This window comes from Onychostruthus taczanowskii, unplaced genomic scaffold (genome assembly GCF_017590055.1).
Source record: "Onychostruthus taczanowskii isolate IOZ18803 unplaced genomic scaffold, ASM1759005v1 scaffold62, whole genome shotgun sequence".
Lineage (NCBI taxonomy): Eukaryota > Metazoa > Chordata > Aves > Passeriformes > Passeridae > Onychostruthus > Onychostruthus taczanowskii.
In genome coordinates, this window is record NW_024503901.1 from 1,997,530 (window position 1) to 2,015,137 (window position 17,608).

At 34.9% G+C, this 17,608-nt stretch overlaps 1 protein-coding gene across 2 annotated transcripts in view; it reads left to right on the top strand.

Annotated features, from left to right (window-relative positions):
- Window positions 1–16,177, top strand: part of PIBF1 (progesterone immunomodulatory binding factor 1) — a 106,695-nt gene extending 90,518 nt beyond the window's left edge. For both annotated transcript variants that reach the window (XM_041419912.1, XM_041419911.1), the window contains exons 17-18: window positions 12,288–12,464; window positions 14,712–16,177. In XM_041419912.1, coding sequence (XP_041275846.1) covers window positions 12,288–12,464; window positions 14,712–14,768 — 234 coding nt within the window. In that variant the 3' untranslated portion in view covers window positions 14,769–16,177. The remainder of the gene's footprint in view (window positions 1–12,287; window positions 12,465–14,711) is intronic.
- The last annotated feature ends 1,431 nt before the right edge of the window (window positions 16,178–17,608 follow it).

The window sequence follows — 17,608 nt, forward strand, 5'->3', positions numbered from 1 at the left end:
CTGCTTTACACATCTGTGCACTCACCCTACATTAGCAGCTGTGCATACAAGTGATAGAATGTAAACTTGCTGAACTAGTCACCTGCCTTATTGACACATTCATGTGTTACTGTGCCAGAGCTCTTCAAGTGAAGCTAGCAACCAGAAACCAGGCTCTAGCTGTCTGCTAGGGGACAAAGTAGAAAACATGTAGTGGTAGTTTAAATAAACCTGATATCAATCAGTTAAATGGCTACAGACACATGGAGTTTGATTGCTATTTGTTTACTTAAATCCATTTAGCTTATGTCAGGAAATTGTTGTGTCACTCAAATTGAGTGTTAAATTTGTCTAAATATGTGTACCTGAATTGGTAGGAATCTTCAGCTAGATGGGGTTAAAATTTATATTGGTTAATCATTGCAAGCTCTTACTCTATATAAAACATATTAAAGAATAAAAAATTCTTAGTGAGCTGTTCTTGCTGAAAATAGTCTGCCAGGTTAATACTAAAAAGCTAATTGCCTGAGCACCTATTATGGTGAGCTTACTTTCCAATTGGCAGGTAAGGAGCATTCCATGTGTGATGTGTAACTCACCATTTATGAGTAAACCTAATGCTTTTCCTTTAAAACCATGTTACTCTTTCACCTTCCCAGGTTTTCACAGTTTCTTATCAATATATTAGAATAATCCTATTGATTAACTGAATATTTCTGTGGCCTTCACCACTGTAGCTGAACACCTGTCTCACAAATATTATACCCTCAAGTTAAGCAGAAAACTATTACTATCCCTGTTTTGCAGAAGCAATAATCAAAATTAAAGAAATGCTGCTTTATCCAAAACTCCCCCATTTGCGGAAGAGTTTAAGAGTTCATGTGTGCTAATGCAGTATCTTACTCACAGCCATTTTTTGTTTCTTACATGTTCAAAAGCCTGAAAAGAAAATCTCCTTAGTGTTTATTTTTCCTAACTAGACACAAATTAATCATTTTCTCTAAGTCATCTTCTTATATAGGAACTGATGGCATTTTGGAAACAGTTTCACAAACAATTATGTTTTCACTTTGTATCATTATGAGAATTTACATTCACTTTTAATCAATGTCTCCTGAAAAAAGCCACTTTCCAATGTCCTGCCAGTCTCTTAAAGATTAAATCTTAAAAACTAAAAATGTGAATTAAAAAAAAGTTTTTATTTAATCTATAGGATGGATATTTTGTATTTTTATATCATATTTTCTGGGAGGAAAAAAAGATAAATTTCACAACAGGCTGGAGGTCTTATGTGAGTGAGATTAAAGGTCTAGCTTATTTTGTTCTAGGAAACAGAAGATGTGGTGGGATGCAAGAAAAGGAGATAAGCATAAGGCAATATTGTGTAGCATAAGTTAAGAACAGAAAATAGTTATTTCATTATCTTTAAAATGTTAAAATTTACTTATTTTTCATCTTTTGATAAATGGTTGCCAAATGCATTTTCCAAGTGTGTTTAAGACTGGGGAAAGTCCACGTGATCAAGAGGAGAAACAGTTACTAATTAGTCATATTAGGATATGCATAGTTTGTGAAGGGCTCTAAGTGTTTTTTCAGAGCATCTATAAATTATCAGGCTACGGTTTCCAAGGATTTACATAAATGCTTATGAATGTTAGATTTGAAACATGGCCACATGAAATTCAGAATTCCATGACATTGTTCCAAAATTTTAATGTTTACAGTGTTTGAGAATCCAGTAGTCTCTGTTCTTGCATTCATCTTATGTCAGTATCCTGCACAAAATCCTGGTACTTCTCAATAGTTATCCTGGTTTTTTGCCCACAAGAGTAAAAGAAAAGTCAGAGGTTTTTATTCTTTTTTTACTCTGTGTGGAAATGCAAGGTATCCTGAAGTATCTCTGCTTTACCTTACTTTGACCATTCCACTGTATGTTACCAGGTTTGTCCTTCTTACTTTCATGTTGCCTTTGCAGACTACCCCTCACTGCTAAATTCTCTGTGCCCAGATTTTAATTCCATCTCAGCAATGACCTTGAGAATTCCAGATGAATTTTCAGCATTTCGTTATTATTCATACTTTAAAGTCTGGCTAATACTATCCTTAGCTGTAATTAAGTTATGCTGAAGAAGATTGACTAGGAATAACCTAGGACAAAAAGCCAATATGTTGGATTTAGGAACCTGGAGAGTAGCAACAGCTGCCATCTGCAAAAAAAACAGAGGTGGAGAGAAGTTCAGACGCTCATAAAAAGCTTTGGAGTCGTAAGGGGGAGGGCAGTACGTGTTTAATCAGGGATGGAAGCTTAGTGGATAAAAGGAGAAAACTGCTTTGTTGGGGAGAGGGGAAGGAAGGGGTATCTGCAGGGGTTGGGAAGACACGAATGAAAAGATGTGATTGGTAACAGGTGCCATCAAACAATCTCAATATCTGCCTCTTCCCCCTCTTTTCTGTGTAAAAAGATTGTACACGATAATGTCCAAATTATTTGTGTTTCTAAAGTGAGTGACTTCCTGCTCATCTATGTGCTGCAACTTGTTTTATATTTAAAAAAATGCTGATGTACAATGCTTAGCTCTCTTTTTAAACGTTAAGCCACAGAGTAATTATCATTTTTCTTATGCTACGTTAATGTTCCAAGATTCTAGTTGCTATTAATGTTCTGCATGTTTTCTAAGTAGATTACAGGAACATTTCTGCATCACAAGTAAGCCCCGGAGCTATTCTCAGCTTTAAGCTTGGAGAAACAAAGTGACATTTACATAGCTAAACGAGTGTAGAGAAGCTTCTGGCTCATTTTTTACAAAGAAAAATATGCTTCTAAGCAGTAGTTCTCATCTTTCTGTTATCTGTTTTGTTGCTGTCAAGCTTTAATAAAAAGTGAATTCCAAATAGTACTGAATTTAGGAAGAGGAAGGACTTAACAGCACTGATTTTTTCTTTGAGCTGTATTATTCAGAATGTGTTACTATCTTTAATATATATTCTTGCAAGAATTATCTTTCTATTCACAGTGGTATACAGTAAGCAGTTGTGTACTAAATAGGAGGTTTCATAGGCAAAATGCAACATATATATTGATTATGGGATGGAATTGACGTGTGTATTTTAAATTATATGGTTTTCAGAGAGCTAGAATCAATTAAAGGGGTAAACTTTTAAACAAGAAGTTGTTAATTGTTGATTAATCTCAAATTGTTCAAATTTTCTCATCATGTATCCCATGTTTTGTTCTTTTTTTTCCTGGATTGGCTATGTATATTTCTGTCTCATTCTACTGCATATCCAGCTGTGTAAAAATTTTACTTCTGTACATTTCATGGTAGCATTTGACTATTACCAAGTGGAAAGTGAATTTAAATACTCTCTAAGAAATAGCAAAGACAGGGAGAACTAAACTAGAATATTACAATTTCAGAAAATACAGTAACTTTTAAATAATGTATGAAAATATGGCTGTTTCAGTACATTAGCATGCTAGCATCTGTTTCCTCTTAGGTGAACTTACTCAAGAAAGCGTATTTTTTATTTAATGTTGACTAAATGAATGACACAATGGCTCAGATTTAAAAAAAATAGTATTTGGAGAATTAGTCCTACTTACAATTACAAATATATTTCTGATCCACAATACAAAAGTGAAAAAACCTTTACAATTTGACATGCTAGTTTTGAATTATGAGACAAATTATTTCCTATTTTTGTTAATAAGTTAGAAAGATTGACCTGTTAAGAACAAATTTAAGACATAGATGCAATAGGCAAAGATTTTTATGTATCTAAAAAGACAGAAGCTGTTCTCTGCAGTGACTGGGACATTTTATTGTTGCCACAGTTCTAATGCATTCACCTTATAAAACTGGAAGTAGTTTGTAGAACCATATAGTCACAGATCTGTCAGTTCATTTTAAGGTTTTTAGATGCACTGGGATATAGAGAAGTAGTGAATTAAGTGTAGTGCAGAGAAGCTATCAACATCCTGCATATGCTCTGGCATCTTTCCACCACCCAGTTACCAGCTTCATTTGTTTGATCGGGACATTTCATACTATCTTCCAGTTTCTAGCTTTACTGTGTGTATCCATGTGCCTTAGATGACCATATGTGCAATTCTCACACTGAAATTCTTGCTGACTTCTTGTATTTCCAGTACAGCTGCAATTAGGATGCAACTATGTCAAATATGCTCTGGCTTACTTGAAGGATTGAACAATGACTTGTGATGTTTTCTTGATTTCATAGGCACTTGTTAAAATCTTCTTTGAGCTCTGTTACAGATATAGATTCTACTCCTGATAGTCACAAGCTCAAAGACTTCCACTGTTGAAGCTGAGTTTGCACCAGTTGTGCCACTGCTTCCTATCCATCTGCAGTCTTAAGTAAGGGAATGGACTGGCTGACCATTTGCTTCATTTTGCTGTCATGTCAAAATGGCGCTTCTGCAATGTGCGCTTCTCCTGTTTCACAACTTGTCATCATTAATGTTACTGTCCAGTGTTGTGAATTCATGCTAATGGTGTTGGTCTTTTTTCTACTTCCAGCCAAAAAAGGGAACTGATCATTCATTCCAGGCTATAGCCTCTCTTCTGCAATATTTCTCTAGCAGAAATAAAACCCCTGAAGGACAGTTATAAAATAATTCTTTGTGTGAATTGCCAGCACTTCTGAAGAGGAGACATTGTAGGTACTACTTTTGCTTGAGAGTCTCATTCCTTGATAATGACACATATGTCTCCTTTCTCTAGTGCACTCCAAAGTTTGAGTACCATACTCAAACTTCAGAGTGCTGTATGCAAGTCATTGCATATGTGGAAAGGTTTAACCAGGTTTTGTTTCAGTCATCTAGTCTGTTGTGCAGAAATATGTTTATGCCAAGAATCCATACAGTGAGCTTTTTTTGTTTACCTCTATTTTTAACTGGTGAATTCCAGTGCTGTCAAAGGTACTGCCAGTGTAAAGATCATCTGAGAAGTCGCTCGTCAAGTGGCAGAGTGGCAGAGATGGATCTTCCCTAATATAAAAAATATATCATGTAGGTATCTACACCTGAAAATCATCTAGGGATTTGCAGTCAGAAAAAAGAAACAGGTACTATTATGGCTTGATTTACCATAATCTCATTTAAAATAAGCAAAATTATTATTACTTTTGAATTTCTCACCAGCAGCAATATAAAGAGATCAGACAAGCTAGTTTGCCTAGGTTTAAATATTATTACTGAAGATATCTAAAGATGCATGTCAGGAAATCCAACCAATTATCCAGTCACATGTTCCAAAGACAAACTTCAGTCAGAGTTGTCACATGTTCCAAAGCCACATTGCAGTCAGAGTTCTCATAAAGATCCCTGTCCACCTTAGTATTAGCAATTAAATGATACAACTTTATTTCAACGTACCTTTACTGTCACAAAAGTTACAGTAGAAGTCTAAGAAGGTTCCAAGTAAGGAACTGCACAGGACTTTGTAGAGGGCAATATGCTTACTATTTTCTCTACCATCACGTGATGTGTCCATTAATCTTGATCCTAGTGAACACCTTGAGACAGTCAACCGTGAAGATGATTCCTTCTGAACCACCCTGCCCTGCCTCTTTCCAGATTAAGATAATTTTCCCCCAAGAAAGAGATATAAAACTTTATTTTTTTTCTCTGAATCCTCTCTTGAACATTTTTATATTGAACATGAAGTTTTAATTCTTCAGAGACTGAGAAATCATTCCAGAATATGCTCTTAATAGAACACTGCCAAATGGGTATAACATTCTTAAATCCTGGTTTAAGTTTCTCAAATCAAAGTTCTTTAACAAACCTGTAGCTTCAATTTCTGAACTCTGTTTTTCCCTGTGCAGACTTGTTTGAAGACTACAATAGCTGAATAACTAAGAGGACACATGAATGTGAAGACAGATTGTGCTGACTTGCCATGAACATGTTTTTCATGCCAGTATGGCTATCTTCCCTCATTTGTATGTTCTAATATATTTATTGTTTTTATTGTTAATGTTATTTTAGAAGTTAATGCAGCCATAATAGTCACCAGGCTGCTACATTCCAAGCGACTATTTGTCTTCCACATTGAGAAGAGTCCAGTCTCTGGTCTCGAGTTGTGGTGCACTAAAAGTCTTTCTGTGAAGCAGTTTTTTGTTCAATCCCTTCCATGCATGGGGGGTGTACAGTCAAACTCCAGACTGGATACATATTTTATTTAGAGTTATAGTTTAACCACATGGGGACCATATGGCAGTTAAACTGAAGAATACCAGCTTTCCAAAGGAGGTCCTGACCATACATGCTTTGCTCTCACAGTACAGGAGACTTAAGGATTGGGAGTGAGAATACACATCTAAAATTGTCACGTTAAGTGCTTGACTCAAAAATTTTGAAAGACCTTAACTTTTGATCAGCATCCCTGAGGGAAGAGACCTCTAGTTTTATCCCTCTTTCATCTGATTTTGACAGTGAAATTGGTTTTCTGTGCTATTCTTTTATGCTGTGTTCTTCTCTAGGAACACTTGTCAGTCATCAAAATTCAGTGGTTCTGCCAGGACCTGATACATTTTCTAGGGCAGAAATCTCTTGTTCAGCTTCCACAATATGAGTTCTCTGCTTCAAAATGGAGTTATAATCTAAGGTGATTTCATAAATAAATTTATAATCTAAGGTAAATTCATAAATATATGCAATTGTAAATTGCATATAGAATTCCTAAATTCTATATGCAGAGATGAAAATAGAATGCCACTTGCCATGATAAAGGTTCAGTTAACTGGACAAACTATTATCAGGGTCACTTTTGCTTTAGAGGACATTTACCTGAGTACAGTAACCGTGAGCTTTACTGCATGATGAAAGAGTCCAATGGATCTGACACCCACCGGCTTCTTCTATGATTTTAGTGATATGAAAAATCCATTCAGTTAGAATGAGCTACTTTGAGACCACACAGGAATATAGTTCTTCCTGCTGAGGAGTCCCAACTGTTTGGTTTGATCTACGTAACACTTCGTTTCAGGATCATTGCATTGAGATTATTTGAGGTGCAAGACTTCCCTGCCGTAAGAACCTGAGTTGACATGTATGTGATTGATTCCTGTTAGCCAGGTACTTTTTCTTGAGTATCTGCTTCCAGAGCATGATAGATAGATAGACAGATAGATAGATAGATAGATAGATAGATAGATAGATAGATAGATGTCTCATTAAGTGCTTATATAAATTTACATAGTTATTGTAACTATATATACATGTATATAATGTTAAGTGCTATTGCAAGATTTTGAATGCACACAGAGGATTCTTTCTTCCTTTGATTATAGTTACATGACAGAGAGAGAAAGAAAAAAAAATTATACTGTTGACAATTCACTGAAAAAAAAATGAAACTACTGTCTTGATACTATACTTGATTACAATGCTTAATGTAGGCATTTTTTTCACATACTTCATCAGTTACATGATAAAAGAGTACGTTTTTATGCCTCAGTCATTTCCCACAGGAGATAGTTCTTCTTCATTTTGCTTTGACAATGTCAGTTGTGGTTTTGTTATAATACCTAATACTGTATTAATTTTGAATTAGGAAGACATAAGCAGGTCATTTGGTACATGTATGTTTGAGCGTGTATCAAGGACATCAAACCCAATGTTAATAGAGTTCTCTTTATAGTATCTGTGACTTGAAATACATTTATATTTTATATGGCCCTATGCCTTATTTTTGCATTTGCTTATCTCCTAGTTGCATTGCTAGTTGAAGGAATCAGTTTTATCCTTTGTATTCCAAAACTGATCAGTTTTTCTAGGTACTATTTTAATTATCCATAATAGATGGGTAAAATTCATTTTAAATAAACTACAGCTTATTTTTACTTTTACTTTAAGCTCAAACATCATTAGAAAGTCCCTGAATTTTCTGAAGTATGAGTAGATAATACCCTCTTTTACTTTACCTTTTAAAAATTACTTACACTTCTTCGGTTTGGTTCTTTTAATGCTATTTTAAAGGCTGATTTTCAGTTAGTTCCTCAACACCAGCAATTAGCCTAATAAATTAGCAAGGTAGAATTTAGGAAATATGCCAGACCAGAAGACATTTCAAATAATGGACACTGTGAAAAAGACTGCTGTCTATCCTTTGTCTGTAACTTAATAAAGAGTCATAGAAACACTAAAGTTGAAAAAGACCTCTAAGATCATTGAGTCCAACCTTTATATCTCCTTCTCTGCTTGTATATTGGCACACAAAATTGCTTTTGCTATTTTTAACTAAGGTTGTTGGACATAACTTACCAAAAATAAATGGAAATGAGCAAGTAGTTTTTTCTGATACTATTTACAATGCAATCCATGTTACCTTACTTCACCTCCTGCTACATCACTCCCAGTGTTCTCAGTCCATTCATTCTAATCAGTTACTTTGAATTCCAACTCCTTTTCTGGTTATGTATGCAGAATTTTCAAGTATTCTTTTATAGTTCAAGTAATCTTTACTAAATATGAATTAATATCCATAAGTGGAATACAGGATGTTAGATTGTCCTAAAGTATGAATCTCTGTATGTTTTGGAAAATTTACCAAGTAGATAATCTGTGGTGTGGAAGCTTGTTCTGAAAACACAGTTCCTTTTAAGAAAATAATCTGATCCTTCAAATCTGTGTGCAAGGGCAATTATGATTGTACACTGGCTATTCAGGACGAAAGTTGTTTTAGGCAAAGTGGAAGCCTGAGAAAAGTAAATGATATGGAGAGTGAGGTGAGAAATGGATTCAGCTTATCACAACTAAATTTAGGTATCAAAATGAAGGTGTCTGTGGTGAGGTATCTTTCTGTGCTTTATAGTTAACAGTGGCCTAATCAGCAAGACTAATGTTACAACACCAATAATGTCCTACTTCTGAACAGAGTCACTTTCCAAGCTACATTGTCTGTAATGGAAAATTAGATTCTTAGCTTGTGGTTAGATACTTAAGTTTAGATACAGCAATTTACGTGTTCTAAGTTCGAGTGAAATCCCACGTAATGTGTCATAGCTCATTACTTTGATTTTTGGGACTTGTGCTGGTGCACAGAGCAACATCCTTAAAAATTCATCAGGTAGCTGTGGGCAGACTTTCAAAATATTTAATAATACAGTCCTGATACTTGTTTGTATGGATGACACTAATTGTATGTAAGCACTGTTTTTGTGCCAGCTGCACAGGTTACTTTTTTCCTTGTGTCATCTTAACCCACCGTTTTTGCCAGCTGTATTGTTTTCCATGTCTCTGCACTGCCACGTCCCCACCAAATGTTGCGTAAGCAGTGAGTGGGTGCTTGTGTTCCCATAGTTTGTGACAGTGAGACCAAAGGTGTAAAGCCAACCCAGGGAGGAGCTGGGTGAATCCACTCAGAGGTGTTGGTACTCATAATCCTCCCAAGAAGGATTTCTGTCTGGCTGTCCAAAGCCAAAGCCCTCAACCCTGAAAGCCTCAAAACAGTGACGCATACCTTGCGTAGCATGGCTTATATGTCCAGGAGCCAGCGTGGCAAAGACCAAATACTTCCCCAGAGAAATTGGGAAATGCAGAGCTTTAGCAACACTGTTTTTTCTACAGTGCGCTGAGTAACTGAAGGGGATATTGTAAGTAAACAATTTGCACAGCTCTGCCTGAACACAGAAACATGGACTTGACACAGTAAAAAGTAGAAGAATTTTAATCATCTGTTTATCTTCACATCTTCCTTTATTTAGCTTATCCTGAAACTAGTACATGTCCTTCTCCACAAAAGATTCTTACCATCTCCTTTGAACCCTACCTATTCTCCCCTTCTTTCACAAAGTCTTGTTCCCACTGGAACAAGTTCACATATTTCTGCTAAGTACAATCTCCAGAGCTTTTTCCTTGCTAGCTTTCTAGACCAACTTGCTAGATTTTAGGAACGGAAAATAATACTTATAGAATCAAGGTAGCATGCCAGCAGTAGCAGGTACTCATGACTGTTTGAAACCTAAAAGTGAAGGTAAGAATTAAGATTGTGTTCAGGAGCTCAGAAATTTGAAGACATGGTTAAAATTACTGCAGTTCAAGACAGAGTTTTGTTTTCAGTTTTTCCGTTGTTGAATACAGCAAATGTCTTGCAAATATGTTGTGGCAATTTCCTTTCCTTGTTTAGCAGTACACTTACCAGCAATTCTATTAGATTCAGTGTTTCTTGTGCTATTTATTTTGCCAAGTGTCTAAAGGTCTTTCTTAGTAAATGAGGAGGGGCTTTAGAACAAATATTAAGACAACCTTAGCTAAATCCTCATGATGAATTTGGCTGTGATGCCAAAATAGCTTCTTCGTTGTGGACTAATTTTTCATCCCCACTCCCTGTCATTCTTTCCTATAATTTCACATTAGAGAATCCTCCTGTCACAAGGGAAGCTTGTGTGAGAGCTGACTCTCCAGAACCTATTCCAAGTCTGAAAACAGACAGTGCTGTCAAGTACAGGACAGATTCTATTAAGCAGAGAAGACTTTAAACTGCCAAGTGGATCTTGACACAAGAGAATTTGACCCTACACATACAAATTTCAACTCTGTTTCTGAAATAAATCTGGGTGACAGTTTTTGGGTTTTGCCTTGTTCAAACGTGCAACTATTTGGTCCACAGAATAACAGTTTAAATATAGGAACACCATTTGCTAATGTCAAAACATTGTTTATGTACAATATAATCTCTTGTGATGGTGTATTTATTTGCCGTATACTTGCTTGAGTTATTTTCATCAAGAAATTCTGTCTATGTGTTGCTTTGGCAACATCTTTGCAGAGTTTACAACTTTGAAAAACATGTTGGCATCAGCTATGCAGTCCTTTTAAACAGCTGCTCTGCAGTCATGCTGTTTCAACATGCCACCACACATGGCTGAATTATGCAAATAGTTAATATTAAATGACTGAGATAGAAGAACAATTTGTACACTCGATAAAGCTGGTCTGTAGAGTGTAACTTCCATTCATGTAACTCAGTTAGTGTTCAACAATTTAAAGGCTTCAGCATGTTTCTTTTGACTTTGCTTCTTGTATTAAAGGCACCAGTGGACAGAGAGAAGGTATATGGCAGGAATATTTTAAAAGACTGACAGGTTTTTTTAACTCATTACTAATAACTCAATGAAAATAGAATGTACATCAATTTAATTTTACAGTAGGTATTAAATAGGTAAGATTTAACAAATACTTGTCATTCAGCTATAAACAGAAACTACCCTTTTCTGGCTGAGAGATGAGACAGAATGTTAATTATATATAAGGCTAATACAGTAATAGTGTTGCTTATTGACAACAACACCATTTGTAAAAAGCAAGCAAACAAAAACATTAGTATTTTAAAACATGTAAAATCATCTTAAAATTTACATTGAAAGGCTTTTCTACTGATCTTGCTGTTCTAATTCTACAATAATTAATGCTCTAAATAATACCACTAATAGTAATAATAATAATTGATGCTTTACATTCTGTAACTTATTTTATAATAATCATACCCATTATATGTGGGGGAGGGGGAACATTAGGAGGTAGGTGTGATGAAAGATTACAAAAGTAGATGCCCAGTTAAAGTCAGAAAATGCTGTTTTTTCCTTTATTACTCTACTGTACATTTTGAGTAATCTGTTTTGTTCAGATTCAAGTATTAAGGAAAGATTACATTTTTAATTCAAATTGTTTTTAAAGCAAACTACTAGAATATCTGAAAAAAATTGCTGCATTTCTATATGTTCTCATTCCTTTTTCCACACTGGAACTTTCATTTTTCACAAAACTTCTTTTCCTTTCTGATCCTCTTTTTGCTATACATCCTCTAAAGGTTCTTCATTGATTTTTCTTTTCTAATCTAGATATAGAGAAATATTTCTAGTAATGTATTTATAAAATTTCTGTGCAAGACTTAGTGCTCAAAAGTACAAGTTGTCACAGTCATTCAAATTAGATTTGTACACTCCCTCAGCCTGAAAAAATAAATGCAAAAGAATTTTTAAGTGGAATAGAAGTCGAAGTTAAAAGAGATAATGTGCTTCTTACTACACAGTAAATATTGTCTTTTACAGCCTTTAAGCAAGACAAAATTTGAGTTGTATAAATCCTCTGTGCCTGTTTTATTTTCCTACTTTGCTAGGGTTTAAGTAGTAATCTTACTAATTATAGCAAGTATATATTCTTTTTTACGTTTACTGATCTATGTTTGGCAAATATAATTTTATTGTTAACAAATACATATTTATAGGTTCAAATGTAATTTAACTTAATAATTTAGCATTGTTCTTTTGTGGTTTTATAGGAACTAGCCACAATGAAGCAGATTATTTTTACTCTACGTGGTAAACGCTGTGAACAAAATCTACCTCGGTCTCATATTGATGTAAAAAGTGCAACTGGAAAACAATCAATCCCTTTGGTAAAACTACTGCCAGAGCATGAAGAAGAAAATATATTTACACCTAAGCCAACGTTATTTGTAAGTACTATGAGAAGAGTAAGTGCCAAAACTTCTGATGGTTCTCCTCACTTTTTAAAAAGAAAAATGTGGATTCATCCTTCTGGGAGATGTATAATTAATTCATCTCTTTATGGAAACAGTCAATGTTGAGGAGAAAAAGTAAGAGTTTGTGATGTTTTTTAGCTATGGGGTTACTTTCTATATCTTAAGTTCATAGCAAACCAGGTCTTTAAAAAAATAATACCATTGTTGTATTACAACACTGAGTAGCTAGCAAGATTTTAATAGTTGTAGGGATTCACAGACCATGTATACTAATTTAAATCTACCATGATTGTGTGTAAGTGCAGTTTGTGCGTGTCTATATTGAGAAGCAGGAGTGAGGAGATAGGTGTATTTCTACATACTTAGCATACTGTATATTAATGTGTATGTGCTTATGTATCTAAATATATATAAAAAACAGAGCACAGTATTGATATCACTTCTGTTGCTAAGGAAGCCTGATGTTATAAAACCAGTATAAAGCCCTGGTTTATTCCTTCACAAACTAAAAGCTTGGCTTTTAATATTTGAATTGACCTACTTCAGATTTAGTGCTTCTGCTATTGGAAAGTTTCATGAAAATGGTTTAGAAGTTTCTGACTATGACTGTGTCTGAACTGATAGATTCAAGACAGCCAAGTTGCAATGCTGAATCACAAAGCAAGTCATTACTCTTGTTTACAAACTTCATGATGCTGCCTTTCTCTGGGGTGAACTGAGTGTATCCACACTGCATAGCATATGTGCTGATTTAGTCCAAAGAGAACTCTCTTTTTCTTTTTTGTCTTTTTTTTTCCTTATTTTGTTGTGTTTTTTTTTTTCCCCTGGTACAGACTTTAACATAGAGTGTCTTAAATTATTTGAGGTTTGTAGTGTAGCAGACCATGTATTGGGTGTATAACACAAAAAGCATGAAACATCTCTGGGATGTGATGTGAGGACATTTAGGAGTTCAAATTTTGCTTGAATAGCATTATTAGACTAAACACAGGCTTATCCAGTGCTGTTTCATCCATAGTCCTTTTGGTAGTGCTAAATCATACTGCCCAAACTTCGGTTTTGATGGAGCTATTCAGTGATCCAAAACATAAGCAGTTTGTGTAAATGATCAGGGGATATTTCCTTGCATAATCTGTCCTGTCTTACTTAGGGATATAGAAACTCTATAGAAATCCAGAAAAACTGCATTTACATTAAGAAATTGTAACCAATTTTTCTGTGGAAAAAATCTAGCCTTTGCAGACTTAGGAGCAGGGAACTGAAAATGGGCAGATGGCACAGGTTTTCTTCTTAGATGGGAAAAGAAATCAGTATTCCTGTGAAAATCCTGCCAGTTTAGGTCAATTTCCAGAATTCTAAAGCTTGCACAAATAGACCAGATTTGTTTTTGTAACTGAAGTCTTCAAAAATAATAAAGTAGATTTTTAAATTGAGTGCTTTTTAAGTGTTGGAGGAAAGAATTAATAGAGAGCAGTCAGAAAAGGGAACTAGAAAGGAGCAAGTTTAGGTATGACTGAGACAGTGCTCACTAATTCAAGAGATTATACCCAACCCTGAAAGCAGAATAGGCCTTACCTTGTTCCACCTCCACTTCATTTGTTTTATTTCTATTAAAACGTAAACTATTTTATTTTATACAAACCACCACTGCATTTGCCATAAGCAATCCTGACTGTGTAGCAGTAACCCATAGGGTTAAGAAGGCAAGGAAAAGTTGTTCACAGATAATTCTCTGCAATTAAAATACCTTGTACAGAGTTAGAAAACTACTGTATTCTTTTATTTTCAATTAAATTTTTTAAGAACTATATTTCTGTATAAAGTATTGGTCAGTTTTGGCACACCTAAGATCTCTTTTCTAAGATTCATTCCTTTCTTAGCTGGAAAATGCAGATGATTATTTCAAATGAAATATTTCATGTTATTTCAAATGAAGCCTATTTATGGCACAGTTGATGCTTGTTTTCATTATGATGGGTATTTTTTGTCATTATTTCATTTTCAACATATAATCTTCTTTTTTATAACCTGGAAATTGGGAGGTGTTAATACTGGTATGTTGTAATAGTAACTTAAAATGTGTAGTTTTGGTTTTGATAGTTGCATTGAAGCAAAGAACTCAACTTTGAACTACACAGGAAGGAGGGAAACTTGTGTAGATTGTAGACTGCATGTTCTTCTGTTCGCTTGTCTCACAACTAAATGTTCTTTCTTTTACAGACAAATAAAGAGGTACCTGTGTGGTACAAGAAACTGAAGAAGAAAACATCAGCATAGCATTTTTCAAAAATTATTCAAAATAATCCTTTGGGGAGCTTTTCTTTAAAGTTATTTTCACCATAGTGATGCTCATTTTACTGTAAAAGCAAACAACTATTTTGGTTTTAAATGTTTCTTTTTTGACTGTCATATAATCTTATGCTTCATAAAATAATTTCTAGGTTTCTCATGTGAATAAAATGTGTGAAAATGATACATGCAATAATTTTGCTAACATTTATTTGAATTTTAAAAGATAAATAAACACTAATGTGTTCTACAAGTATAATCTGGGCAGGTAAAGGATGTGTTATTCAGAGTGTTCAAATTAATGCATGTTTGAGCCTTTTTATATTGTTTTTCCTGGACCCTGTGTTTCATGCCACATTCCTTGGAACTATTCTGACTAATGGAGATTTTCAAAATTTACATGCGTTAGTATCGCACTTTCTATGAAGGAAATTCATGTCAGCTGGAAACAAATTTCTTACTGGCCATGATTTGTAATTCATCACTCGATGTCATTTGTATAACCAAACAGGCATTAAAAATACTTTAAAGAAGCAATAAAATACATCTTAATTATCAGCACTGATACTTAATGGTGTAGACAGTAGTGCAGTTACATCAATGTAATAATAAAAATAGAACCATGATGGGTTAGGACTGTGGTGTGTAATAGGGAAATGGATAACTTACCATATTTAATTGTATGAAAATAAGCTCCAAAGTCCAAGAACACATTCTGCTTGTTTATTCCATTTGACCATCTATTCTGACTATACAAAAGTTCTCTAATTTTTCAAAGCATTCTTGACTGCATATGGTGTGTTTCTATGTGTAATATAAATACAGATCTTTTAAGTACTGCATACTGAAAATACTGCTCAGATTTAATTTAAGAGAAAGCTCCTTCTTCTTAGTGCCTTTTTCCTTGACAATATCTCTTAAATTATTTTTTCTAACCTCCACATGTACAATATTTATTTACTATATAATACTGAGCTATATCAAGTTATGATTCCCAGATACACTTTTCTTCATTTTCCAAACAGCTGAAGCACAGTAATACCTCCTCTGCTCCAGGAAAGCTTCAGTTTCCTTTTTTTTCATTTTCTTGTTCTGAGAGACGTAGGTAAAAATGCTCACAATTGCACATCACAGGTTTAAAGTTATGGTCTGTGAGTGAGGGAGGCCAAGTGTGTAGACAGAGGTGATGATCTTTTATTAGACTAACTGCTGTTCACTGGGGAAAAAAATCACAAACTTTTGAGCTTACAAACCTTCAGTACAGTAATTTCTGAATAAAGTTTCCTGAAAGCTAGGTTTTGTCTAACATGTATTTTTATGTGACTAGAATCCTTAACTTTTATTTCCTATTAAAGAGCTTCCATATGCAGATACTAATTTTGTAGATTGTAATAGATATTTTATATGATTTTCATTCAGTCCCTAAATGAACTTCCCATACTATTCTGTTTGTCCATTATCACTGAATAATTAATAAATTGTATTATCTAGAAGGACTGTGAGCTATTTTAGCAAGATACTAGTTGGAATCTGAGGTATTTCCAATTTGTTTTCCTATGGTGTCTTTATAGACAAATTGGTGAGATACAGACTGTAAGATGGGTGAACAAAACACAATCAACAATGCCATGTCGTGCTGGAATAGTGTGATCCCTTGGCAAGTTCACAGGCAATACCAGATTTGAGGGAGTAGACTATACACTGGAAGGAAAGGTCTCAGGATCTCAACAGGCTGGAAGCTGGGTCAACAAGAAACGTATGAAGTTCAACAAAAGCAATTGCAGCCCCACATCCAGGATGTGATAACCCCATATGCCAATACTGCTGCAAAGCAGCTTGACAGAACCAGACCTGAAGGTCCCAGTGGACAGCAAATGGAATATGAGTCAGTAATGTGCCAGCCAGCCACATCCTAGGTGCTTATTACCAACAGGATAGTCAGCAGATGCAGGGAAGTGATCCTTCCCTTCTGTTTGGCACATGGGAGGTCACATATGGACTCTTGTATCCAGTTTTGGGCTTGTTCAAGAAAGGCATTGACATATTGCAGTGAGTCTAGCAGTGGTGCACCAAGATGGTCAGGGCTAAAACACCTGATGTAGAAGGGGAGGTGGAAAGCACTGGACTTGTACAGTGTTAATATTAGAGAACTTAGGGGAGGAACTTGTAGTCTCCAACTACCAAATGGGATGGTACAGAGACAAGAGAGCCTGACTCTGAGCTCAGAGATGCACAGCAATAGCCTAAGAGACAATGGACACCAGATGGAGCACTAGAAAACTCAATTAGCTGTTATGAAAAATGCTTTTACTGTGAGAATGGTCAAATACTGAAACAAGTTGCTTAGAGAGGTGGTGGAATCTTCATCCTTGGAGTTATTCAGAGCCCTTAACAAACTCCAGAGCAAACTGGTATAATTGGACTGACTTTGAGATGGACTAGATGACTGATTTTCAGAATTCCAATTAAATTACTCTGTGGTGTTATTCCTAAATCAGATAGTGACATTAATTTACTTTGTACCATCCAAAAGGCAAAATTCCGTTTAATTCTTCCAAGGAAGTGCAATACACAGGAACATTTTTACTCTTAGAGAGTAACTATGCTTTGTAAATTTCTGTGTCCTCCAGGCAGCCTAATTTTCTAAGAAGGCTGACAGAAAATTAGGCTGATTTTGTGGTGAAGTTTTATTGATATTTAAACAGTTCTTCAGACAGCAAAGTGACTTATTCTGTCAAAGGGTTGTGGTTTTTAGGGGTTTTTTTGTAATTATTAACAAGTCCATCCTTAAATGTGCAAAAATAAAAGTAGTTTATTAGAATATACTG